Source organism: Seriola dumerili, unplaced genomic scaffold, assembly GCF_002260705.1.
Source record: "Seriola dumerili isolate Sdu_G_001 unplaced genomic scaffold, Sdu_1.0 BDQW01000025.1, whole genome shotgun sequence".
Lineage (NCBI taxonomy): Eukaryota > Metazoa > Chordata > Actinopteri > Carangiformes > Carangidae > Seriola > Seriola dumerili.
In genome coordinates this window covers 22,568,812-22,596,104 of record NW_019174280.1, presented here as the reverse complement: position 1 = coordinate 22,596,104, position 27,293 = coordinate 22,568,812, and the positions used below count along the sequence as shown (strand labels likewise).

At 41.1% G+C, this 27,293-nt stretch overlaps 2 protein-coding genes across 4 annotated transcripts; one reads left to right on the top strand and one right to left on the bottom strand.

Moving 5' to 3' along the window:
- Positions 1-4,386: 4,386 nt before the first annotated feature.
- On the bottom strand, positions 4,387-13,031 carry LOC111237962 (heterogeneous nuclear ribonucleoprotein Q). 3 transcript variants are annotated; one of them, XM_022767311.1, is made up of 11 exons: positions 12,929-13,031; positions 11,486-11,645; positions 9,838-9,956; positions 8,518-8,739; positions 8,027-8,203; positions 7,649-7,784; positions 7,320-7,525; positions 6,988-7,137; positions 6,749-6,870; positions 6,257-6,638; positions 4,387-4,451 (listed from the first exon to the last, which is right to left on the bottom strand). In XM_022767311.1, exons 1-11 carry the CDS (start codon positions 12,929-12,931, stop codon positions 4,410-4,412), a joined length of 1,719 nt encoding a protein of 572 aa, XP_022623032.1. In that variant the 5' UTR covers positions 12,932-13,031; the 3' UTR covers positions 4,387-4,409. The 3 variants fall into 3 exon arrangements, with proteins under 3 accessions (XP_022623032.1, XP_022623024.1, XP_022623017.1); XM_022767303.1 differs by lacking the exon at positions 4,387-4,451 and adding an exon at positions 5,403-5,966 and having other exon boundaries at positions 6,100-6,638; XM_022767296.1 differs by lacking the exon at positions 4,387-4,451 and having other exon boundaries at positions 5,403-6,638.
- Positions 13,032-14,937: 1,906 nt separating this feature from the next.
- bub1 (BUB1 mitotic checkpoint serine/threonine kinase) lies at positions 14,938-26,160 on the top strand. The gene is given in 24 exon segments (XM_022766345.1): positions 14,938-14,987; positions 15,121-15,262; positions 15,381-15,577; positions 16,078-16,118; positions 16,223-16,299; positions 16,382-16,431; positions 16,954-17,138; positions 17,282-17,400; positions 17,736-18,226; positions 19,018-19,058; positions 19,144-19,263; positions 19,871-19,981; positions 20,327-20,408; positions 20,589-20,667; positions 21,135-21,312; positions 21,438-21,504; positions 22,029-22,863; positions 22,865-22,889; positions 23,252-23,352; positions 23,536-23,697; positions 23,802-23,959; positions 24,211-24,388; positions 24,571-24,677; positions 25,312-26,160. Coding segments are annotated over 24 exon segments (3,795 nt in total). The 3' UTR covers positions 25,511-26,160.
- The last annotated feature ends 1,133 nt before the right edge of the window (positions 26,161-27,293 follow it).

Sequence of the window (27,293 nt, the reverse complement as noted above, 5' to 3'; positions counted from 1 at the left end):
CTTGAAACCAAATTTAATGGGATTACATGGCAAACAATAGTAGGTTAATCAGATTGAGTTTGCAAGGGCACAATGTAATCACCCATTATTTTGAAATAGATAAAACGAATAGGTTCTCTTTCATGAAGAATTGTCTTATTTAACAGTACAAAACAGGGTTAATATCAGAAAAAAATATTTTAGAAAAATAGCAGCACAATTTCCCAGAGCCCAGAGTAACATCTTCAGACATTGTTTTTATTTTGATAAACACATAGTCGAAAAATATTCAAGGTTTGCTACAAAAAATAAAGAATAACAAAAAACAAATTACTACTGGAGAAGCTGCGCCTAGAAAAATTTATTTTTATGACATTTTAGCTTGAAATATGACTTGATCTATTACCAAAACAGTTGGTAGTTTATATTCTATCAGTCAGCTAATGACTTCACCTCTATTTAAGTGTAATCTCAAGTTGTTTTTAGATTTTTTTGAATACTTTAATATATTGATTCAAGATTTATTCATATTAATCAAAACAATTTAAAGTATTTGAAAGTTAACTTTTCCTCTCTTTCTCTGTATTATTATGCTAGTTTATATTTTATGTTTGCCGTTACTTTATGCACACCAAATATGTCAGTTATGCTGGATGTTGTGTCTGTAATTCATTTGATAATTTTATTAATTCAAAAGGCGCTACTTGTTATTCACAAATTATTATTTGCTGAGTAAAACTGCTACACAGCGACTCTCTGAACACAAACAACGCACCAAAAGTGTCTTTTTGCTATGCGGACATGGCAACCCTAAATCCAGTCAACGCCATTTCCGTTTCGGGCGATCCCAGGTTTTGGTAAATCTACAGCGCGTCAGTAATGTTCATTCAACGACCTGTTGACATTTGAAAATATATTTAAGTTTAATTTATTATTTTTATGACAGTTATGTTTTGTAGATGTGTGGGTAAAAATGTGGATGAGTTCTATTCAATTTAAAGGACTAGATGCCAGACCCATACATTTAAAGGGGCTTCCACCACTATTGACCTTTATTGTTGCATGTTTTTTGTTTGTTTGTTTTATTTTATTTTTGAAAATGACACTGTGAAGGTTTAAGTAAATAAAATGTATTCATTTAAACCAAATAGTGTAAAAATAAAACTAAAGTCAAGCTGAATGGCAAATAGGTTACAAACAAGGTTTCTGCATTGTTCACCAAATTAAATTCAAGATTTTAGAATTTAAAATATATCTTAAAATGAATTACAGGAAGTCCCTATAATTAACTAAATGAATTTAATGACATTTATATACAATTTTTGTCAGTACTTCACTGACTTTACTAACAATGAGTAATGTAATTAATCAATTAATGTGACCTCGGACCAGATGGGGGGCAGAAAATTCTTTACTTAAGACTTTAAGATTTACAGATATCCTAAAAACAGCATTAATAAGCATTTCCATGATCTCTAAAATGTATCCGTACTGTACTATGTTAATGAGCTTCACAGATCGAGTCCATGATGTAAATAATATCTATATACAAGAATTAACACTGGCTGTACAACAACAAAAAAAAAACAACCAAGGTTAAAGTCAATAACTTTATTAGAAAAATAGGTTTAACTCACCTCACTGTACAGTATAAAACAATTCATTTGCAAAAATGCAAACACACTTGTTAGCAAAAAAAGAAAAAAGAAAAAAAACAAAACATTCTTGACCCTTAAAATTGGTGATCCAACAGAGTCAATACTAGTATGAAAAAAACTCATAATCTGGCTGTTTTTCATGAACTGGGTAAGAAGAGAAAAAAAAAACAAGCTGCACAATCTTTCCTGAACTGGAAGATGCTAAACATGAGTAAGATTCAAGACACTGGTTCATGGCAAACGTCACAGAAAAATAAAATAAAATAAAATGAAATAAAAAACCAAAACAACTGCTAACTGCTACTAATGATGTTTAAAAAGAGCTTAAAGGAGAAATCCAACCTCAGATACTGTTTCACCATTAAAAACCACACAAGTCTGTGATGTACAATTCATTTCAAGAGTCACTTTGTGATGAAGTAAACTCCAACTGCTTCATTCTGTGATTTCCTACAATTCCCAGAATACCTCCTGCCATCTCTCACGGATTCATTACATTATGTGGGTGCAGAAACGGATCTCTGTACAATTGAATTCTTCTCTTGTGTGATTACTGATCATTGGTGCAAATGAATAAATATTTTACATCATTTAAAAAGGACCAGTCTGGTGATATTCTGTATTTTACAATAGAGCTCCATTGTTTCCTGAAACTATTAAAAACACATCAGTGAGCCACACTGCTGCACTGGGTGACATGTTCCTTCATTAACATGAACACACAAGTTTATTTTTCCTGCTGCCCCCAATATTCCCTATGTGAAAACTACAGTGAGCAGCTGTTTTAGGAAATTAGAGCCTTTTTAGAAAATAAAATTAAGTTTTTGTGAGCCGTTTTCCAGTGGGTTTGATTTGAGTGTCACAGACATTGTTTTTGATATTGATTTTTTTTTGACAATAACGAAATTAGAAACCATTTTGTGATTGGCTAACACCAGCCTCTACATGATGTTTTGACCCACGAGTACTCAGAAGCCATTACTACATTATTACATCAGTACTCGTGTGGCGGGCCGCGCCCATCTTCGAACTTGGCCTCCATTTTGATCTTAACACACAACTGTACAGTTTCATGACTGTATCTCGCAGGTTGTGACACTATTGCAGTGACAAAATCTGTCCACAGACAGATATAAATCAAAACCACCTCTCTGGTAGTTCCTGCTACAGTAGGTGTCTCCATGACGACACACACAGACTCACAACATAAAAAATAAAACAATACCGGCCATGCTGTCGCAGCTGGTAAATACAGAATAACACCAGATTGATCCTTTACATTTTATACTGACTGTTTCAAATACAAGGTGATTCTTTTTTTAATATTAATTATTAACTAAAATGCACAACAGAAAACCCTCACTGAAAAACTGACAAGCTGGCTGTATCTTACAGGCTGTAGAACACTTCAGACTCCCAATAAAACAAAATTCAAGGTACATCCTTAAAGTCTTATTTTACCCCCCCAAGTGTCAATGTTGCAGGATGGATCTGCTCCTTTAAATTCTTAACTTGACCTCCAGTATAATGAGTACACTGAAAAGACGTGACTTGACATCAATTTACAGGAAAATTAGTCACGACCACATATACAGCATGATAATCAGTCTACAGTGACGTACAATGTGAAATGGATAATCATGCTTTTGCGATGAAAACTTGTGTTTAATCCGATTCGTAAAACTTTCACGACATGGAAATGAATTCACTTCCTTCCAGACTTGCTCAGAGACTCTGAATAAAAAGCAGCTTCACTGGATGTCAGTGGTCATTCATGTTGTGCACAAACACAAGATGTTAGCGCAGAGCAGACAAGCCTGAGACATCACTTTGCAAACAAGAAATTAAAGTAATTTTCCAATTGTGGAAGACAAAGGATGACTGTGGTTTCCAGGTATTGAAGATTTTACAAAAAAAAGAAAAAAAGAAAAAGAAAAGCTATAAAAACAATTATCTGTCCGTCAACTACATCATCACTCAGTTCATTGATAAAGACAGCAAGGCTTGTTCAGGCTCATTTCAGAAGGACCGGCTACATGTCCACAGTAGCAGCCTACGTCAAGTCTCAGCTGAGAACCAAAATTCATTAAGTGCTCTGTCGTTGTTGCCTGTGCATATCGCTGAGGTGGAGGGGCGGGGGTGGGGAAGGGTTTGGGAGGAGTTGGGGGTTGGGTGGGTGGGTGTGACCCTGCCTCAGTTTCCTCAAGTACAAAATGACACGGAGCAGGTGAGTCCTCGAAACTGAGGTAGTTAACAAACCCTTGGTGGCTTTAGTTCTCAAAGAACCATTTTCCTGGAATGCCCGACCTTCAACGCCGGGTGATCACACCTCAACTCTACCTGATAATCATAGATTATCATGTCTAGTCCATCGTAAAGATGTAGTCTAAGAACTCAAAGAAACAAATAAAAACAAAAAACAAAATATATAGCATCAAGTTCCACTAAACCACTCCAAACTGAAACAAAACAAAAAAAAAGTGCAAAGACTTTTCCAGAAGGATGTCCATCATGAACTCAAACTCAGTAGGTCTCAAATGGCCTATTTGGGGCTGGGACTTATTAACTTAAGAGTCAATGCTTTAAAAAAATAAAGAAAAAGAAAAAAAAAAGCTCAAGTTTTGCTCTTCTGATTATCTTCAAACGTGGCAGTTTCAGGAGATCTGCTCCTTAAAAGAAGGGCTGGAATACCACTGGACCACTGAGTCAGATGACCTTACCATTCCATCCACTGGCAGCCTGCAGTGTGCAACGCCATACACGGGTCAGTCTTCATAGCGACACATCAGGACCGGCCTCGACCCCTTTTTCCTGCTAGTCAGGTAACAAAAGGAAGCAATTAGAGAATGGAAAACAGGATCGTGTTACATCTACACACACATCTACTGTTCTGTGTCCCTCACTCTCACACACTCGCACTCAGCATTAACTGCAGAGGGAGAATTGCGTAAACACATAAAAACATGAATTTACATACATTAGAAGACAAAGCATTCTGACAGACTTGCACGCCCTCTGACGTAACATGCACATGTCAATGCCTTAAAGAGGACGACAAGCAGAGAATCGGCCTGGTTTGGATAATTTAAAAAAAAAACAAAAAACAAAAAAAACAAAACTTAAAATCGTCTGAGGTGCAGCAGGTGAAACGTGGACACGCTTAACGACGGGCAGAGAAGAAGGGAAGGGGAGTGGGGGGGTTAAAAGCAGCCATTGTTATCTAGAAAAGCAAAAACGGAACAAAAACACTACAAGCAAGTCATGCATGGCAGTTTTCTATCACAGTAGCACAATATCAAACCTCCAGATAAACATGCAAGATTAGTATCCAGGCCTTCAACAGCTAGGTAGATCCTTCTGGGACAAGGAAAAGCTTCACTTTGAAATTAATAAATCAAATTGTGCTTTTACCCCCCCCCCCACCGGTAACAAAAGGGACTTGTATGACAGACTTGTAGGGGTGGGGGGGTGGGGCTTACTCTTAATGCTGCATTGACAGTGAATTTAGGACACCAATTTGTGAGACATTTATGTTTTTGGACATGAGAGGAACTCATAAGGATGAAGTATGTCACTACACATACAGAGCACTTGAGAGATGCCGACTATAGAAGTAGGTGATTTGGAATTTGATGGCATGCAAGGTGACACTGTAGCATGTGGCCAACATTGGCAAACCTTTAGTCCATTTTCTTCCACAAGGAGCCTTAAAATTTGAAGGCAATTTGAAGAGAGAATTTGCCGAAACATGAATTTGCAACACAATTTGAAGTTTTGTACACGTGTGCGTGTATGTTTATTAAAGCAGACAAACAGCAAAGAATACAAGCCAAAATGTAAAGCCAAAAAATAGGACTACGATGGTCCTTTTTTTTCTTTTCAATAACAAGACACGCATTACTTTGTGACAATACAAATTGTATTTTCATTTGTTTTAAATACATGTTTAGGAGACATATGCTTTGTTGCTGTTAGCTACTTAAAACATGGAAACCAGAATCTCTAAAAACATACATAAAGCTATAGCCAAATAGACAGCTCGAGCACATATTTGCATCTAAAAATTTTTTTCAAACTTTGTTATGGAAAATCTTTTAAACGACCATCTTAAAAATAATAATAATAATAATAAAAAAAGAAAAAAGGAAAAAAGAAAAAAAAAAGAAAAAAAGAAAACCAGTTCGCCAGAAACAGGTGGGAGTGTGACTATTGTTTGAGTCCAAGCGGATTATTAAAATATGTACAAAAAGATATCTTGCCAGATGTCACCAATTTTGAGGAAAAAATGCAGGCAACCGTATGGGATTGAGGGCCAATCAGATCAAGTCTCTAAATAAAAAGACAAAAACAAAAACAATAAACACGTATTTTGTTATCAAAGCCCTACTGGTTTACTTCCACTGTTGCCCAAAAGAATCCTGATAAAATTCCTGGTTGTCAGATTTGTAACCAGAATAGTTACCAGAATGATCACCACCTTGGAGCGGTTGCTGAGCAATGGGTTGAGAGCCCCAGTTCTGATTATTGGTCTGGCGACGCTTGGAATCTGGCTGGTTGTACCCATCAGCTTTGCGCTTTCCTCCTACATTTCCACCGCGGCCACCCCGCGCACCACGTACCCCTCCTCGCCCTCTCGGCTGCACGCCTCCTCTTGCGCCCCGCCCGCCGCGGCCTGGTCCCGGCCCGCCACGCTGGGAGAAGCTGGCCCTGCCCCTGGGTGCACCGGCGCCGCCACGTCCCCTGGCTGGAGAGGATCCTCCCCGGGCGCCCCTGTTGCCACCGCGCCCTCGGCTCGGGGCCTGGAAGTCGTCATAACCGTAGTAGGGGTCGTCGTAGCCGCCGCGGTAGTTGTGATAGTCATAGCCATAATAGTCATAGTAGTCCTCATAACCATAGTAGTCGGGGGGATAAGCGTAGCCGCCCCGGTTGCCGCCTCTGCCCCGGCCTCTGACAGGTGGAGGCATGTGGGGAGGGGGAGGGTAGTAGTAATAGTCATCATACCTGATGAGATAAAGAAGGCAAGAAGTAAGAATGAACAAAACTATGAGCAAGGACAGAGAGCGGCATCCTGATCTGCCCGTCATTAGAAAATGAGACAAGACGTTTCTTACATTTGCGTTTTGGCTGCTTGTCTCTGGGCTTTGCGTTCCTTCCTCTTCTGATCTGGTGGTTTGGCAAAAACAATCTCAATCGGCTCTCCCTCCAGCTCCTTCCCGTTCATTTCTTCTAATGCCTGAGCAAAGGAAGCGACAACATTTGTGCACATGATTTTTGGTTCAACAAACTTATTCAGATTCAGGCTGAGGAGCTGAAATATGACACAAACAGCAGAAGTACAGAAAGTGGGTACCTTCACTGCACCATCCCTCTCTTCAAAGTGAATGAAAGCATAGTCTTTGAGTTTCTTAACTCGCTCCAGGTTTCCAAACTCACTGAAGGACTTCTCCAGGATCTCCTCTGTGACACCGTTGGCGAGGTTTCTCACAAATAAAACCTTCACCTGTGAAATGGACGGAGAGAAGGTCACACCTCATCTCTCTCTCTCTCTCTCTCTCCTCCTTTAAGTTTATCATCGTGAGATGCAATACATCTTCCAGCCCTTTATCTCCTTAACGGTGCCATCTTCACTGTTTTGCCCAGTTGTTCCAAGCGACATTTCAGGACTATTTTTCTGAAGCTCACCTTGGCCATGACCTCTGGGTCGGGGTCTTCGATGGGATCGGCCCACTCCACTGTCACCACGTTGCCCCAAACCTTCACCTTCCCGCTCATTAGCCGGCGACGGGCCTGAGCAGCTGTTTTGTGATCTTCATACTCCAGGAAGCAGAAACCCCGGTTCTTCTTTTTGTCATCGGGTTGATGGTACAGTATGACATCACTGAGGCCCTCTTTACAGACAGAAGAAGAAGAAAAAAAAAAGGTTGTGCGATTAAGTTTAAGTGGTTTAGATTAGAGTTTGGAAAAACAGCAGAGATCTATAAAAATAATAGATCAGGATTTTTTTCTTTTACCTGTGACTTTAGCAAACTCTTCTACTATCTGCTCCTTTGTTTTACTCTTGGGAATGGAGCCAACAAATAGCCTGTTGTTGGCGACAGATATACACACCCCAATGTGCTTGCCGGGGCGAATCTCATGATTATTGCACTGTAAAAAAAAAAACATACATCACGTCACGCACATAGATAATGACGACAGCTGACAATCAGTTCAACTGCCTCTCACTTTGAGACTCTCCGTCTATAACGTTTCTGCCCCCTATTCCTAATATCCAGCACACGGAAATGTTTTGTGCAGACAAGTTACTTGGCTGCTGAACAAAAACTACTGTCCCGACTCAATTTCAGTTTCCTGGTTTCTGCTGAGCTGTGAATTCCTGACAGACTCACCAGCTTCACCGCCTCCTGGGCCGCTTCTTTAGTGCAGAACGTGACGAAGGCGTAGCCCCTGTTCAGGCCGCTCAGGGGGTCCATCATTAGCCGGAGGTCCCAGATAGGTCCGGCCTTCTCAAAGAGAGGAACCAGCTCGTCTTCGAACAAGTCACGGGGAATCTTCCCAACAAATATCTAGGTGAAGAAAGAAAGAATATATTTTTTTATATTCTATAAAACAACACGGGGGAAAACTGACGTTTTTAAAAGACTTGTAGTAATCAGGGTGAGGTGAAATAGTTCAGAGGGATCATGTCAAAGTCAAGACGCACTACGTTCACTTCAACATCCATCGTCACAATGAAAATATTTCTGACATTTGAAGATGCAACATGTAAAATATTTGTCCATTACATCCCAGTAGTCACTGTCTTTTCCCGGTGTGACATAACAGCAATCGGAACACTTCATATTTGCATTTACTCTGAACACATCATGATAAAGCCTACCTCTGTTCCAACCGTGGGCTGGGCACCTGAGTACACGTCCTCGGGCGGGGGGCCGCCATACTTTCGCTGTCCTGTTGTTACGTCAAGTGTGTAGTTGGTTCTGTCCAGGAGTTCTTTGATTTTAGCCTCATCGGGTCCTTTAGTAGAATCTGAAACTTTAGTCCCTTGTTTCTCCCTCTGCCTGTAAGTCTTCATTACCCCACAGAGAAAGGCACTTTTGTTCTGGAAGAGAGAACAAACTGTTACAAACGTACACGAGATTTACCTTCTACTACTGAGGGGAGAGCGGAAGAAAAGAGCGGTAACACAAGGACACATACATTATACAACAAAACTGAGTACACTCCTGGTCCATATAAGTAAAATATGAAGTGTCTGCTTTTGTTTTAATGACAGATGTGATCCTCCCTGGAATGGACGACACCAGTTTGACACAAATCTGTGCAGAGATGTTCTGCCATTGTTCAGCTGTTCTTTGCTGGAGGGTTTTTTTTTGCTATATGTGCCACTTTAAAATACTCCACATGTTTTTCTATTGGATTCAGGTCAGGGGACAAATTTCTCCAGGTTTGTCGTTTCCACATTTTTCTTCTTTACAAACTCTTTTGTGCTTGGGATCATTGTCGTGTTGGAAAATTCCTCTCCTGCCAAGCTTCTTAAGGCTGGGACATGTCTTTTCAAGCAGTATTTGAGTAAACAAACCTGCATTTGTGGCACCATCTATAAATGTCATCTCCCCTACACCCTTTCCTCTCATGCAGCCCCATGTCAGCTCACCCCCACCTCCCTGCTTCATGGTCGGCACTGTGCAGTCACTGTGGTGGTCTGGGCCAGGTTCACCAAGCAGGCTGGAGCCAAACTAATTAATTTTGGTTTCATGTGACCAAACAACAATCTGCCAACATTCATACTGAATTCATTCTTACTTACTTTCTTACTCTTACATGTTGCATTAGACACACTGAGAAAGCTGCGGCAGTGTGCACTGGTTATTTTTAGAAATTTGTTCATGTAATTATCCTTGACTGGAAATAGCGAGTGTACTCAGTTTTGATGCAGCGATCACAGGTAACCTGACTTCTGTTGCCGTGGTCACAGGTGTACGGATTTGTTGCATTGAGGTTGTACTTTGGGGACCGCAGTTTCAATGCAGTCCATATACATGAGATCAAACACACTTCAACTTAGACATAACACAGTTACTGTAAGATGATACAATTTTGTTATATACAATCAGATCTGCACCAGTTTAACAAAGAGCAGCTCTTTGTCTTTCAGAGTGTCACTCCACACCCTGAAGACAGCGCGTTCAGAACTTACTTGCACGTGTGACAGATCACTCTCTTTGAACTGGACCAGCACTTGCAGGGCTCCCTCCTCATTGAATTCTTTCAAAGCTTCAATAGCCCTTTCGTCTAGGTCACTATGTGCTACCAAGCCTGAGAAATACAGCAAAAACAAACTGTAAATATGGTGTTTAAATAAATAAAATTGGCATCATCACCTGAGGAGGTTAACACCGAGAAACAGAGTGAGTGTGACACACGCAGCTATGAAGCAGTTGGACAATAGGCTTAGTAATGATTGATCTGTCCTGCAAGGAACAAAAGAAAATGATAGCTGAAGGGACAATGGCCTGATTATGTCCAAGTGTCATTACTATGTGTGTGTTAACCATTTACTGTCACATACAGTGCCAAGTTTCAAAACAGTCTCCTCAAAACATGCAGCAGATATCAACTGGTACAACTGACACTTTCGAAATGAACAACAAAGGGACAGTGTTACTCAAACATCAAACACGGATGCTGTTAACACCACATTTCAAGATCCCGCAAAACACTTCAAACAAACCCCTTTTTCTATTTACAGTCATTTTAACCACGCTCTGGATGACACCGTTTGCGGCTCCTACAGCTTCCTCTAAAAAGAGCACAATTCACCTACTGCAGCCAGACAGCTGCTTTATTGTTTCTGCACATGTCACAGTACCAGCTGGCTTCAATCTACCTTCCTTAAACCATTTACGGCTACACCCATCCTTTTATCCATTCAATCCAGCCTCGGTACTTAAGAGCATGACAATATACACACACACAGAGCCGAAGCAACGTATTGATGTGCAGCAACGAAGGTACTTTTAAGGGCGATGTACAAACATAACAGGAAATGTTTTATTGATCTTGAATAAGAAATGTGCCTCTCATGATTTCATCTAAAAGGTTACAAGCTGGGTAATTCATGGTAGAGTCTGTTGCAGTGTAGAAAGAAGGATGCACACAGGATTTCTTTTTCTTGCAATCTACCCGCTCTCTGTCATCTTGGCGCTCTAATTGTCAGTAAACAACTTTAAACAGTTACTGATAATACTACAAAGGAACTGATGAGTGACTGTTGTTTCATTGTCCTGGTAACCATTGTTTCAAGCAATCAATATTAGCGGATTAGCCTGGCGATATTCCACATTTACGTGACTTTCAACACATCTCACAAGAAGACTAAAATTAGAAATCTGTTTGTCCGTCTCTCCGTACTTTCTGGCCTCCCTCTGGATAAGCCCAGCCTTACTGGTTTGTACTGGAGACACAACTCTTTAATAAGGAGGCCACAAACAACTTCAGTTCCAAAACATTTCAGTGTCTTCCTAAACCAACTGGTCGCTGCAGATATATCAAGCTTGAGATACATAAGATCCATCGTTGATTTTAGTCTGTTCATGGAATTTGTTGACAATAATTTCAGTATAAAATAGCCTCATCCTCCTAGCAAAACACAAATCTAGACATTCATGGCACTTGCCCTAAAAACAGAAATCTCTCTGGCCCAACGATAAACAAGCGTCTCTGGAAAACACATCTCTGACAAGTCCTGTGTTGCAAGACTGTGGTGGTACCTAACGTCTCTCTCGGAGCAGGTGAAAGGCAGGACACAACAGCAGAGCGCAGCGTGAGATGAAATTTCTGCTTACCTGCTACGTAAAGTTCATCTAGCTTCTCAGCAACTTTCTGAGGTAAACCCGCTTCCAGTAAAGCCTGGAAATGTTCTGAGTGGGTCACCGCCGCCGTAGTGTCCATCGGTTCCTCCGTTCCATTCCCGTTTACATGATCTGTGGCCATGTCTCCAGACATCTGCGCAGGTGAGAGCAAGAGCAGAGTTACCAACAACATCACTGCAATTCAAAGCTACATCAACAAGCAAGCAACAGTTTACATTTGAGTCTATATTATATAGTCAATCACAAACGTGTTATAAATGTGCACCACTGACATAACAACTTTGAATAGCCAATCCTCCCTAACCCTTCTGACCCTGGTCTTGAAGAGGAACCCTGTGGGAATCTGCAATTTTATGACCTTAACTGCCTTCAAGTTGTTGTGTGTGTCAGTCAGTAATTACCATACAGACAACTTAGTATTTATCAATTACAGAAACCCTGTAAGTATGCAGCCAACAACTGTTTTTATTTTCAATCAATCTAGCATTTATTTTCCTTCAGGATCAATCGATTCTATTCTACTTGCTTATTTTGTCTGATCAGCTTTGTAAAATACAAAGTTATTCAATTTACCATCATATGAAAGACAATAAAACAGACAATATTCACACCGGAGAAGCTGCCACCAGAGGATATTTGGCATTGTTTATTTATTCATTTCAGCTGTAGAGCATTGATCAATCTAATGTAAACCCGGGGTAGATAGGTGCCCAACAACAAATCTTTGCCCCAGGGCCACCTAGGAGGTTTATACGGCCATGCTGTAGTTCCGAGAAAAAGTGGAAAAACAAAATTACGTGCAGTTTGGCGCCATCGTTCAAGACTGGACACTGCTTACAAACGGTAACGTTATCTGAGTGGCTCCTGTGCTTGCAAGTGCGAAACTGAAACAACATCAGGGTGGCGCGTTTTGCAATGTTTGAACGTCTAATACTGTGAAAAAAAACTAATGGAGTTCGCTCTTTGCAGTCAGAACTTAAACAAATAAAAAGCGCACATTTCCTGTTATAGCCAGCAGGTTTCCATACATTATCCACCACGCCTCTGTTAGCTAATGTCAGCTAGCGTCCCTGCCTCGGTAAACTACAGGCCCCAGTCTTCTCTACACGCGTGGAGGTGCAAACTGAATGATGCTAACCTTTCCAAAACAAATGCCAGAGCTAAATCCCTTCAAGTGGTTGGTCTTTCCCAAAATGTGGTGCACATTGGGAATCTCCACCACATCTGTTTAACGGGCCGTCAATCAAAGCGGGCCCGTTTTCAAAATGCCGGCTAGCCATGTAAACGAGCTGCTGCTATGTTGCTAACTCTGGCCGGTCGTGCAACGCATCCAACATTACTGTGCACAGATAGCAAGCTCAGTCACAAAACGCACTGTGTTTTCACAACTTTACGGTCACCTCGGTGTGTACATACCATGCGAATCTAAACTCGGGTGCACGATGCTGATCCGCCGTGTTGAAGGTGCTGCTGATAAAGGAAAATATTCACGCCGGTGCTTTTCAGGTTGGTTTCTTTACTCCCGGTGAAACAAAATGGCGACTACGTAACGTCGCGATCTCTGCTTCTCGGCTGCATGTAAGGGGTTTCCCACATTGTTTGTCATGGGCTGCTCAGGTTTCATACATCCGGCCATCAGCGGCTCTGAACAAGTGATTTATGTATTTTATAGCTTTTGACGCTGGTATTGATTAACTTACACTTTCCCACGATTGTAAGAAGCATATATCTCACACTACCCCTGGCCTAAGCTTTAGCCTAGTGTCCCTGCATCTTGCGAATGTTCCCCCATACAGTCTCTGGTCTTCACTGCCAAGAGAAGCGACATCTTACTGAGAAATTCCCATAAATGTATATCACCTGATGCTGCTTTTGTGCTGTACAATCGAGATGTACATTTCATAACACTACTTACTCAGCGATGATTTCATTTTCATTTTCGTTACGAGCCGTGTCCTTTATTTTGAAAGCTAACCGGAAAAGACGAATAGTGATAGAAACTAAACCGGACTAAACACGACCGAACATGACCTTTCACATCATATTTAAATTTTTATTTTTATTTTTTAATAAGTAAATATTTCGATTTTATTGGGTAAATAGTTTATTTAATAATTGCTTCTTTATTGTTATTGAAAATTGCATTTGGCCCAACTTGCAGTTAATTAAAACTTTAAAACATTCCCACATACACACATAACAACAATACATTGTTATTCCGAGTTACAAAATACAATATTCAATGCAAAATAAAAATAAAAGAAGAAAAACAAAAAAGATTAAAATTGAGTTTTTGAAAATTTACTTCTTTTATAATTTTTTTTTTAATTTACAAAACCTTTTTAAACCTCTCCAAAACTGGATATAATAACATGTAGGCCTAGAAACTGTCAAACTCTGTTAGAGCCAAAATGATTAGTCGATTAGTTGAATGCCAGAAAATTAATTGGCAATGACTTTGTCAATTGATTATTGGTCACTTTTCAATCAAAAGATCCAAACAATCTTTGCTTCTGAAATGCGGCGATTTTCTGAAGTTGTCAACTTGGAAAGTGAAAATTATAAAGGTCATTTTCAGTATATTGTAACAAACACAACAAATAATTAGTTGATTGAGAAAATAATCATTACATCAATCAATAAAAAAAAAGTTGCATCACTTTATTAGTTCTTTGTCACTGACCAAAGGTGAAGTGCTTTTCTCTATTTTTTTATTTTTTTATTTATTTTTGTGTATTTTTTTAAATGTATTTTTACCCCGGATGTGTCGTCACATCATGGAGGCGTGGCTTTTTGACACACTGTGGAACGCTCGCGTTGCTATTGGCTGAGCGCGAAATTTCAAATGTCGTAGGAACAACAGACGCAACTCGGAGTAGACAAACAAACTTAGCGATACAAATTCTCTGCTGAAATGTGTTTGTAAAGTTAACCAACCACCTGATAGAGTCCAGAGATAACTATTTTTACGTTTACGATTATAAACGACCTTTTAAACTCAAAGCGAAATGGATATCGCCACGTATTTACAGTAAGTCAGCATTGGACATGATGTACCCGGTGTTAGCTTATTGCTAGTGGTTAACTTCAGTGGTGCGAATGTATCGCTCTTTTTTAAACTAATTTAAACAAGACAAAACTATCAGACGTGATGCCAATTTTCTTGAATCTATCTATACTTCTACTTCGTAGGTGTTTTGAAAGCAGATTCAGCTCATACACAGGAGACGACCCTCTGGATCCATGGGACAAGTGAGTAGCGTTCATTTTGACTGTTAGCGTTAGCTCGCTAATGATTTAGATTGACCTGAGAAACGTGAACCTGACGTTTTTTAAGTGAAAGTACTGATACCACAATGTGGAAATACTCCATTACAACACCTGCACTTAAAACCCAACATAAGTAAAACGATGTAAGTATAATCATGGAAGTTCCCTTAAACTATCTCAATAAAAACGACTCCTGTCACCCAAAGTGAGGCATTCAAACGGGTTGTTTTGTCAACCAATATTTTTGTAATTGTGATTATTTAAATAATTATCAGAAAAAAGCAGCAAATCATCACATTTGATCAGCTGAGTTTACACTTCACTGTATATGTTCTCAGGTTTGTGGAGTACCTGGAGCAGAGATTACCTGCAGACAGTGGCACTGGGATGTCTGTGGTGTTTGACACTCTTGTGCAGAGATTTTTGAACGTGGAGCGATACGCAGATGACATCAGATATGTGAACTACTGCATCAAATGTGTAAGTCTGAGTCAACTATTACTCTCAGGCAGGAATCACGCAAACCGAGTTCAATTGCTTTTCAGACTGCTGAAACCTCATATGACTATTTTTCTTCATTTTAACTACTGTCTTCCAGGCCAGTTATTATTCCGACCCCATAGCTCTGTACAGTCATGTCTTCAGTAAGGGCATCGGCACCAGGACTGCTGCGCTGTACATGGCCTGGGCACAGCAGTTTGAGCAGAGGGGCCTTAATGAACAGGCCGATGCTGTGTACCAGAAAGCAGTGGAGAACCAAGCCCAGCCAGCTGACACTGTTCTCCACGAATACAGGTAACAACACAGATACTGTGATACAGGGTAGTTTGTTTGAGTTCTCGATATCTACAAGTACACTTTAGTCTGGACCAAGTTTATTGATCTTGTTGATTTGTTGTTGTTTTTTTTTTTACTAGGACATGAGGAGGTTTGTTTGTTTTTTGGCAAAAATGCTTGTGTCCAAAATCTAAAGGTTTTCACCTATCTTTATCTAACCAATAGTTTTTTAAAGGTTTTGTGCAGCCAAAACTGAAAAGCTAATTTAGAATGTATGAATGTCAGACTTTACTGTATGGTCTTACACTTAATCATTACATACGTTACATAGTTGTCTAAGTGTGTACTTAACATTTTAGAATAATACAGTTATTGTTAGAATAATATCTCACCATATCTGCACAACAAGAACTTTGATGGGATTGTAAAGCACTTTGGGTCAACTCCTGTTGTTTTAAAATGTTTTATATGAATAAAAGTGACTTGAGTTGCTAAAAAATAGTAAATCTGATCTGCAGGCAGTTTCAAACAAGAACCAGGAGCCAGACACCAGGATCAGGTGAGAGAATATTTACTTGCTTACTTATTTGTTTCTTTAAAATGTCCAATATAACATGTCAGCAGCTGTTTGATTTTTATTTATCTGTTTTTTTTGTAAAGCAGGAGGTCGAAATCCTTTACAGAACTCCAATTTAACCAATCAGATGTCATCCTACAGAGAACCAGCCACTCAGAGCAAGGTGTGTGTGAATTTCCACAACAATTGTTTAATGAGTTGTTGTTGTCTTTTCAAACCCACTTACTCTCTGTCCTCTGTTAAAGGCCTCCGTGGACTGTCTGTCCAAACCTGCTGCAGTTAAAACAACCATCATGTAAGTGAAAACCACTGTTTGTTTCCTGTAAGATGAAGTTTCTGGTTCTGTTAGTCGGCCAGCAGGTGGCGACCTAAAGACTGAAATGTTTTGAAGGATAAACAAATGATGACAAGAGGATGTTAAAACAGAGAAACAGAATAAAGACACAACATAACAAAAGAGGATCTGTCCTTAATAATCACACCGGTGCTGCCCATGAGAAGTTGTCATGTCTGTGACCATGTTGGATATATATTCAATTATTGATCAACAGAAAATGAATCAGCAGGAAGATTCCAGGTCCAGTTTCTCAAATGTGATTTTCTTTGTCGTCAATGATTTGAAAGTGAATTTTTCGATCTGCCCATCGGACCAAATGAGACTTACATACTTACATATTTTATCATGTAGACTTACAGGTATGATTCCTGATTGGTCACCAGCACAGCGTGTGCACTGTGAAAGTAGTAAAGTGCTTTAGAAACATACGTCCACCAAAGCTAGATACGATTATCCTCTGATCTATGTTCTCCTCTGCAGAGTCTCCCGCTCTGAGACCTCAGGAGCGATTCCCTCCGGTCAGGGCTCCAGCGTTCAGACGGTGGCAGCGTACATGAAGGACGAACTGGTCTGTGAAGGGTCTGAATTTTCCTTCGAGGAGGTCCGAGCTGCCAAATACTTCCGTCAGCTCCGGGAGAGGCAGGAGAAGGAGCACAGAGAAATGAGTGAGTCCAACTGCAGAGGGAAAATAACATGAAGTGCTGTGAGATAATTAAGACTTAAAAATGAATCTCAACTACAGAAAACAAGCATGTGTTGTTGTGTATTTAGTGTGTTATTAACTTTGTTGTAACATCTTTTTTCGAAGTGGAGAAGTGTCTGAGGGAGCATGAGGAGGGCATCCGCCGCATGGAGTCCATGTTGCAGAAATTAGACCACAGTCTGGAGGCCTGTGGAGGGTTAACCAGCCAGACTTCATCACAGAGGGTGAGACTGCTAATTCAACTATTTTTTAATAAACTACACTACATTTAATGCCACGGTGAACCGTCATTGTTTTCAGTGACAAGAAAATATACAAAGGTGGGATACAGCAGACTGACAGATTATTTTACATGTAAATTAAACAAAAAGGCAGAATGTGTACCTGCTAACAACAGAACAATATTCAGTCTCCCACTGTCAACGTCCTGGTAACGAACACTAGAAAACATAAAGCGCTTGGTGAGTGTATTATATTAAAAAAGCAACAGAAATCGTCTCAGTTACGCGACAACAGCAGAAATTGAATGAAACCATGAATGTTACTTTCTGTGTTACAGCTTCCTGTTGTAGAAACGGCCCCCAGTGTGAACCCCGACCCCCCCCAGCTGCCTCTTGCTCGTCCTCGGCCCTCCAACCGTCTGAGCAGCCGGCGCTCTCTCGGCTTGAGATTACACACCGAGCCGACCTTCATCCCAGACGCCACCACCGTCCCAGAACCTCCTCTGCAGCAAAACCACATCAGGCCTGTCGACACTTACGCTCTGAGCTCAGAGGTATCCCATCATGCCTCTGTCCTGGCTGACAGGAGCGTTCATTTACCAGCATCAGCAGCGGCTTCAGTGTCCACAGACCAGGCGTCCGTCGTCCACACCTGGATGGTTGAGCCTCAGTCGGTTCAGCGGCCTGTGAGCTTCCAGCAGATGAACCTGTCCCTGCACAGACCGAATGGTGTCTGTGCCGTGAACAATGATGTTCTCTGCCAGAACGCTGCAGTTCAGCCCTGCAGCTGGGAGAGCTGTCGACCCCCGGAGCAAAACACCACTCATCAGTGAGTCGCTTCTAAACGTGCTCAAAAGATTTCAGACGTAAAAATACAACATTACAAATTTGTTTCTGTAACGACACTTTGCTGTTAAGTTTCTCAGATGTCATTTCGTGATGCTTTGAGCAACACAAACATTTTATTTACTTTTATTTACTGTTTTATTGAGCCGGTTGCAGAAACTCTAAAGCTCCATATTTTCTTCTTCTTCTGTGTTTTATTTTGAAGTGTTGATCCATAAGAAGATATATTTGTGGTTTTAAGAACCAAAAACCATCTCAGTGTAGTTTTACATCTCCTCTCTCAGGCTTCTCTCTGGAGCTCTAGTAACAACAGGTTGGTGAGCCAATCAGAAGAGAGGAGGCTCTGAGCCTCTCTTCTGATTGGCTGACTGTTTTCTGAGTGATCCCATAAAAATATAGCAGATTTTAGTAAAAACACCAAATCCTGCAAGGTTTGGATGGTGGGTCCAGGTGGGCGGGGCTTGGTGACTGCTTTGTTGTGACATCACAAAGTTCCAGAAGTCCTGACGGCTGGTTTTAAGGCTCAGTTTCTGAATACAGGCTGTGTGCATTTCTCTGTGGACTGAGGCTTTGATACTTTCACAGTATTAATATAGAAGCTAGACCTGATCTATAATCACACTACACATGGACACAGACCTTTACACTGTGTGGAGCTTTAAAACCACAGAATCTAAAACCAAAAAAAAAACTGAAACCATCTGCACAGCTAGATGCCTTTTAGCAATAAATGGCAAAACTTTTAAAAGTGGGGCTTTTTTTCTGTTTTCTCAGGGATGTCAGTCAGCTCCAAGAGCCCGAGGAGAAACTCAATAGTAAGTAAAGCAGCTGTTCACATGTAAGCTCTGTGACTGTAGCTTCTTGTGAATGTTTTCAAACCCTCTCTGTTTTCTCCATCAGTGTCACAGGGGGGCACAGTTAACCTGTCTCACGTCACTCCTAACAATTCACTGGGCTTTGTTCAGGCCACACCGTCAAGGGTGCTGCCGTCACCCACCGTCAACACACGGGAAGCACTGGGTGAGCGCCGCGGCCTCGTACCTTTTGGTGAACGGGGGTTTACAGTTCTTGTATACTCTCTTTTTTTTTTGTAGGAGGTAGTTAAAGATATACACAGATTTTGTTATTGCACTTTTTGCACAATTTTTTCTTCCTGCTCAATGTTAATTTTGTCAACTGTTAGGATTCAAAAACAACAGCCTCTGGTAAGAAGGACAAAACTGTACAAGTATAAATTGATAAATGCAGAAATGATAAATAAATACATAAACTAATGCAAAATAATGACATTTTGGTAATAAAACTGTTATTTCTGTATTTTAACATGTATTTATTTATGAATTTGTGCATTTCTAGATTTACTCATTTATTTATTTACATTTCTACATTCATGTATCTATTTCTATATTTTTGTGTCTGTGTGTTTATTCATTGGTCATATATCTAGAATAAATTTAGAAATAAATAAATGTAAATTAAAATGACAACAAAAAAACGGAAAAAAGAAACATATCATTACCAAAATGTATTTATTTTACATTTAATTATTCACTTTGTCGTTCATACTCTGGCTCTGTCTGTTTAAATTGTATGTGAATAACATTTGATCTGGTTTTGTATCACCCAGACGTCATCATGGACATGTTCCAGGCTCCGACTCTGTTAGAGGATCCGTTCACCAACACATCAGCGCTCCACACGGCTGAGAAGGAGTTTGACGCCAGATACCAAAGATTTGGTAAATATACTGTAAACAGGAACACGTCAATGATGATGATAATCTTTATTAAATCCAACTGGAATGTGGTGACTTTCCAACATTCCTGCATCAGTCACCAGTGCCTAAAATAAACTTTGTTACTCACTGATTGACTATTTAAATTAAGTTCTAAGAATATTCCACTCTCCAAAAAGTTGAATGTAGATATAAAAACCCTTTTGAGGCAAAATACAACAAAGTGCACATGAACACAAAGCCTGAGTTTTTCTGTACACGAGTCTGCAGGTGTTTAAGTTTCTGTTTAAGTTTTGCTGCTATTTTCTGCCGAGTAACATAATGTTTCTGTCTTTCAATGTTTTGAAGGAGGCGCCTCCACGCTCACAAATCCTCCGGCGGCGACGCCGTTCACCATCTTCCAGGACGACAACGACAAAGAAAACGGAAGGTAAATATGGATTTCAGGACACAGAACTGAAGATTTTCTAATTCTGTCAGGTTTAATGAGCATCCACTAAATGGCCTAAGTGTGTGACTTCTTGTATTCTTTTCAGTGACTGTGATGAATTAAATAAATACTTAGAATGAAAATTTAAATGAATAATATTCCTGTGTCTTTGCCGTTCAGTGCTGCTGCTGCCTCTACGGGGGAGAAGCCTAAACCAATCAGAGCTCTGGCTGAAATCCCTAAGACGGACAAACCCAACGTGAGTACTGACACAACTGATGCGTGAAATTTGTGTGACATAGACGTGGATATCTCGGACATCGACTGTCCAACCAAGAAAATACAGTAATAGTTCACGGACAAAAGAGATTTACAGAGATTTTCATTTTAATAAATTTGCAAAAAATATTCTAAAATTCTGCTTTGTCTTCGTCATTCTGGGATATCGAGTGTAGCTTGATGAGGGATAAATGAATTTAAATGCAACATGACAAAATGTGAAAAAAGTAAAAAGGGGTCTGAATATTTTCTGAATGTACTGTAAAAAAAAAAAAAAGAAAGAAAAAGAAATAATTTAATTCAAAACGTAAATAATAATGTTTTTTACCTTCATGTCAACACCTTGTGTTTTATCAGTAACAGCAGGGGTCAGTGTCTGGTTGGTGTGTAAAGAGTTATTTCCTATGTCGGCTGTGTTGATGATGCCTCTCTGTGTTCACCGCTCAGGACACCCCTCCGGACCTGATCCCAGATGAGAGCACCATGTGGGGAGCGGGCTACAACTCCCTCCACTCTCTGGCCGCTTGTCCCAACAGCACCACGGACTTCGCCATGCTGGCCCAGTTTGTCTCCACGCCGTTCACACACAAAACTCCGTTCAACGGCAACTTTTTCCAGGATCAAGGTACCTGCAGTTTTCAACGACAGATAATCCAGTACCCAACTTGGATATGCTCACGGCTCTGCGTGCTCTTATCACGTATGAAGAAAATGATTTATTCTAAAATGATTTATTTTTCCACCTTCCAGAGAACAACTGTGACGGCGGCGATGCTGATGACGATGCTTTTATCAGGCGTCAGACCAAAAAACTCAGGTATTCAAGATATCTGCTTTCCTTTAAGAAGTTTTAACAATCATATTTATTCATATTATTTATTTTAATTGTTCGCATGCAGAGCTAAACAAAAAAACAATGCACATCCCACGACACTAGTTCAGAAAAGATTAATGACGTCCTGATCTTAAATATTTAAACCATTAACTGATAAAACGGTTTTAAATGTGATTGTGCTGTTTGTTACAGAGATGCATCAATATTAGAAAAAGGACTAATATTGTGATTGTCGCCCAGTTTCAACTTCTCAGATGTGAAGATTTGCTGCTTCTCTCTGTTTTATGTCGTTGTTGATTGAACGATATTCAAGATATTTGAAGACTTCAGATTGAGCTTTAGGAGCTTGTGATGAACAGTTTTCACCGTTTTCTAGCAAAAACAACTAAGTGATAAAATAGTCATAAGTTGAACTCTTACACAATCTAAAGGCCATTCAAAGAGTATGGTGATATAATCTCATAAAAGCCTCCCTGAGTCTTTGTGTTCTCTCTTCCCGCCCTCAGTCCCATCATTGAGCAGAGTCCGTGTGAGGAGAAACTCTCTGAAACAGCCGTCAGTCAGCTTCTTCCCTCCTCGGCGAGACAAGGCACCATCGTCGGCGAAGGGCTCGCCGCCGCCCCGCACTGCCTCACCACCTCCTCCATCACCATGGTGCAGCCCCCTCCTCCCGCCGTGCTCTCCTTCAGAGACCAGACACTCTGTGCGGCCGACGCCTCCATCCCCAGGACCACGGGACCTGTCTGGGAGGTGTACAAGAGTCCAGAGCAGCCCCCCAGACCAGCCTCTCTGGTCTCACAGAAACTGGAGAGTTCAGTCGGACCCAGAAGCGAAACTTTTAAAATCCTGGAAGACGTAGACAAACCCGCCAGTCCAGAGCCAGCCCAGAAACCAGACTACGATGTTCCCATGAGTCCGGAGGGCGCTCTGAAACCGGACTGGCTGGCCATCAGAAGTCCTGAGCTCACAGTCCAGCCGGATCTAGACGCCTTCCTGAGTCCTCGTCGACAGAAGACAGAAGACACTGTTCCCAACAAGATACTGGACGTTCCCATGAGTCCAGAGCAGCCTCAGCTCTGTGCCGACGTGCCCATGAGCCCAATGCAGCCGCCACCGTTCAGCAACGTGGATGAGCCCATGATGAGTCCAGACAGAGGGCTGACGCCCCGCGCTGACGTGTCCATGAACGCCACAGCACCGAGGGCAGCCAGGAGCAGAGCGGTGCAGCTGGTGTCAGACCCCTGGGATAACAAACTGATCTCTGATCTGCTGTCGACTCTCGCCCCGCCCCTCACCTCTCACCCCCGCTGCATCACCTGGCAGTGCAACGTGCCCAACATCGACCCCAAAGATGACCCTCAGCATGGGTGAGGAAGAGGGCTGCGGTTATCATTTTTATTTGACCAATTGATTGAGTAACATAATTATTATTAGTTAGGGTTAGATGAGAAGATGGATGTCAGTCTTTGTCTGTTCAGTACTTGTGGATCTACAACCAGGAGGCCATTAGCCTAGCTTAGCATAAAGACTGAAAATAGAGGGGAACAGTTAGCTTAAAAAATGGACCTCTGACTTTTTTTTTCTTTTCTTTTTTTTACCAAATTCAAGCAAAATTCAGATTCCAGACAAGACGGTGGTTAATACTGTTATGAAGTTATATTTGTTTTAAGCTGAAGTGAATGAAAGTTTCCACCTCAGTGTTAAACTGATGATGTTTGTCCTCCAACAGGAAAGGCTTCCCTGCAGGTCGACTGCATCCTCGGCGAAGGTGCTTTTGCAACAGTCTACCAGGCGACTGACCCCATGACCTCAGAGAGGATGGTTTTAAAGGTAAGAAGGTGGAGATTGGAGATAAAGACACAGCACCATCTAAATATTTTAATAATATGAAATATATAAATGCTTCTCCGGCGCTAAAAGAGTAAAATGTTTAATAGAGACGTGAAGTGTCTGGTTCCGCCATGTTTTACTGAACATCTTCCTGTTTCCTCCTCGTGATTGACATTAATGCAGGTTCAGAAACCAGCCAATCCCTGGGAGTTTTACATCAACACACAGCTGGACGCTCGGCTGCAGCCCGACATCCGTCACCTGTACAGCAGCATCCGCTCAGCTCACCTCTTCCACAACGGGAGTGTGCTGCTCGGGGAGCTGCACAACCACGGCACTCTGCTGGTGCGTTCATGGCTTTTATCTCTTCATAGATCCCTGCATGTGACACAATAATATGAAGTTAATATGAACGCTATCTTCTCCTGACTCTGTGGCTCTGCTCTCAGAACGCAGTGAACATGTATAAAACCCTGAGCGACAAGGTGATGCCTCAGCCTCTGGTCATGTACTTCACCATCTGTATTCTGCACATGGTGGAGCAGCTGCACGGCGTCCGCATCATCCACGCCGACATCAAACCGGACAACTTCCTGCTGGGAGAGAGGTAACGTTCGACATGTGTCATGCCATGTGTCTGACTCTTCTATGGAAAGTCGCCATGGTTTGTACAAAAAGTCGCTAGATTTGTTGCAAGGTGCTTTTTGGGGAAAAAAATTAAGTAGGTAAAGGGGTAACGCCACTTCACGCTAAATAATTTTGAAAGAGCAATAATGAAAAATAAAATAATAAACGTCAGGTTTTCTCTACAGCAGTCTGCAGGAACACCTCATGATCAGTGCTGTCGTCGCGTTTCAGGTTCTTGGACAACAAGTGTTTTGATGCAGAGAACATGGACCACGGCCTCGTCCTCATCGACCTGGGGCAGAGCATTGACATGGAGCTTTTCCCACAAGGCACTGCTTTCACTGCCAAGTGCTTGACGTCAGGCTTCCAGTGCACGGAGATGCTCAGCGGGAAACCCTGGAACTATCAGGTGAAGACGCACAGGAGTGTGTTGTATGATTGATGTGTGATTATAGAAATGTGTAAACTGATGATGTAGTCAGCAAATTCAGACGTTGGTTAAAAAAACGGACTAATGTAGACAGAAAATATGTTAATGCACTTTGAGAAAATGTTATTTCAGAGGTCTTACTGTGTCTTGTGTGTTCTCAGACGGACTACTTTGGAATAGCAGGGACTGTGCACTGTATGCTGTTTGGGACATACATGCAAGTCACGAATGAAGACGGCGTCTGGAAGTCAATCGCAGTGTTTAGAAGGTAACACACACACACACACCCTCCCTCCAAGATAAACTAATCAATCATTGGTCAATATGTAAACCAGTATTAGCTCACTACAGATGTGTGTGTGTGTTGCTGTATAAATCCAAGCAATCCAATGACCACTAGAGTCTGACTCCAACAGTGAGTCAATCCCCATAGACTCCCATGTTAAAATGCACTGACGTCTCAGCCCCGCACACGCCCCTCCTCTTTGCCAATTTTTTTTTGGATTAGCTGGGAGTTACGGGCGGAGTCAGACTCTGCCAAGATGGCAATGGTGGAGCAGCTCACTCTGAGCTTCAAAACCGCTCTTCAGAAACCTGTGGGTGATGTCATGATGTCCATGTATAAATCGCAGCCCATGAACACAGACACTGTAGTTTATTTAGACTCAGTCCCGCACACCGTCCTGCTGTAAATACTCACTAGAGCACCAAATGTGGATTAATCCACAGCTGAAAATAGTCCCAAACAAATGCACTATTTTCTTCTTTCTGTTTGATAAAAACTACAGTGAGCAGCTGTTTTATGTAATTACTATTTAAAAGCTGCATCTGTAAATCTGTTCCCACTGAAAACATTGATCCTTAAAACGCCTCACAAAGTCTTCTCCCTCTCCGTCCCACAGAAACCCCCACAGCGACCTGTGGATGGAGTTCTTCCACACGCTGCTGAACGTGCCGGACTGCGGCGCCCTGCCGAGCCTGCGGAGCCTCCGCTGCAAACTGACGTCGGTTCTGCAGGAGAACTACAGCAGGAAACTGTCCTCGCTCAAGAGCCGCCTGGTGGTTCTGCTGCTTGAGAACCGCAAAGCTGCTCGGAGATGACGACGAGAGCCTGAGACAAATGTCCTCCTGTTATCACTCGTTTAGCCTGAACCGCCTCACTCCTCTTTTTCCACCTTTTCTCTTTTGTTTTTCTTCCCATCATTCCTTCTTTCTACGAAGCGGCACAAACAGCTTTAACTTCTTCTTATCCTCTTTTTTTAAACTGGTTCAAACTGTTTCACAGAAATCAGTTCAGTTTTAAAAATGTGGTGAAAATGTCACTGGAGGAGGGTTTGAGCGACTGACTTAGTTTAAACTGAATTTGTACATATTATAAAAAAAAATGTAATTATTATTTAGTTGCTTTTTACAATTTAATTTTTTCTGCTTCTACCTTGTGAGAATTTTTTTTTCTTAAAAGAATAAACTTTGTTTTGAAGTGCAGTAGATTATCTTCTTGTTTTGATCTATAGTTGGAGGATTTATTGAAGCTAGTCTGCACAGATATGAGTTCATATCTGATTCAACGCTTTTCTTTTGTTTTTTCTTATTTCTACTTTGAGCTACAACTTGTTTTTGTTTTTTAAAATCAGCAAGTGAAGTTCCGCACTGTTGATGGTTGTGGCCAACAGATGCATCCAAAACTATGTGACGTGCTCTGCTCCTTTTTTTCCTCAGTATTTGGTAATTATGTTTTTAAGACTAATTTTTTGCACCTTCTATAAAAAGGAAATTGAACAGATTATTTTGCCATTTTTCTTTTCTCGTTGTCATTCCTGCCTGCTCATCTCCCCCCTGAAGTGGGGGGGGGGGGTCTGGCCTCCCTTCTAATGAAACCCAGTTAGTGGCTCTCTCTGGGGAGTAGAGGGAAACATTCCTCCGGTGATTATGAGAGAGGTCGTGAACTGTAAGTCTGCTTCTGCTGATTTACTTCTAAAATCTGTTGTCATTAGCCAGCAACAGAGGAAAGACCTCATCAGAATAACTCAGTGACTTCTCTCTGTGTAGTTTATATTTCTGTCAGATTAATGAATGTAACATAAGTCAGAAGCCTGTGATCTGTGCATGGATGTTCATTCTTGACCTTTGGAAATAATCTGATGATGATAAACACAAAGGTCCACTTACTAAACTTTCATCACTTATGATGCGGCCAGAAGATCCCACACAGGTTATGCAACGACAGAGCCGGCTGCATTCAGAGAACGGGATGCGGCTGAAAGCTCTTCAGCATATCCTTAATACTCCGCTGAAGATCCAAAGGGAAACAAAGCTAAGATGCTTATATTAGAAAAAGATCTGCACTAATTCACCAGGCTTCTGTTTTTTTGAGGATTCACGGTGAAGCGAGCGTGAAAGACAAATGTCCCAGAAAAGCTGGAAACATTTGCAAGTACAGATGTTTTGGAAATTCCCCGGTCAAGTTAAGCCAGATGTGTAGTCAACTGCTGGTCAGTGTCAGCCGTTTCTATCTTAAAGGTCTGGGATATGGAGGACAAGAAGCAGTCACTGTTTCTCACTACATATTAAATCTCCACACATTCAATTTTTATTTGGAAAAGTATACATTTCAATTTTACTGTAAGGGTGAATCACATCGTGTGCATTTAAAACAGAAAGTTACGCAGTATGTTTGATAACCACTTCAGTCTCTTACACTGATTTCCTTTTATAACAATAAGGAAACCACTCATTCTTAAAAAACTCATTCTTACAAGCAAATCAACTAAAACCTGACCTTATAGGTTTAATGTACTCAGTCCACCTGGTCCTGATCCGGTCAAATTTTTATTTTCTGAACCTGGAAGGAAAACGACAGCCTTTATAGATTTCGTTTATTATT

Coding starts and splice junctions, on each gene's coding strand:
- LOC111237962 (XM_022767296.1), bottom strand. Junction 7,785..8,026: donor CCCAGGAGGCGGTGAAGCTG/GTGAGTCTGTCA, acceptor TTTTTTTTACAG/TGCAATAATCATGAGATTCG. Junction 7,526..7,648: donor AGAGTTTGCTAAAGTCACAG/GTAAAAGAAAAA, acceptor CTGTCTGTAAAG/AGGGCCTCAGTGATGTCATA.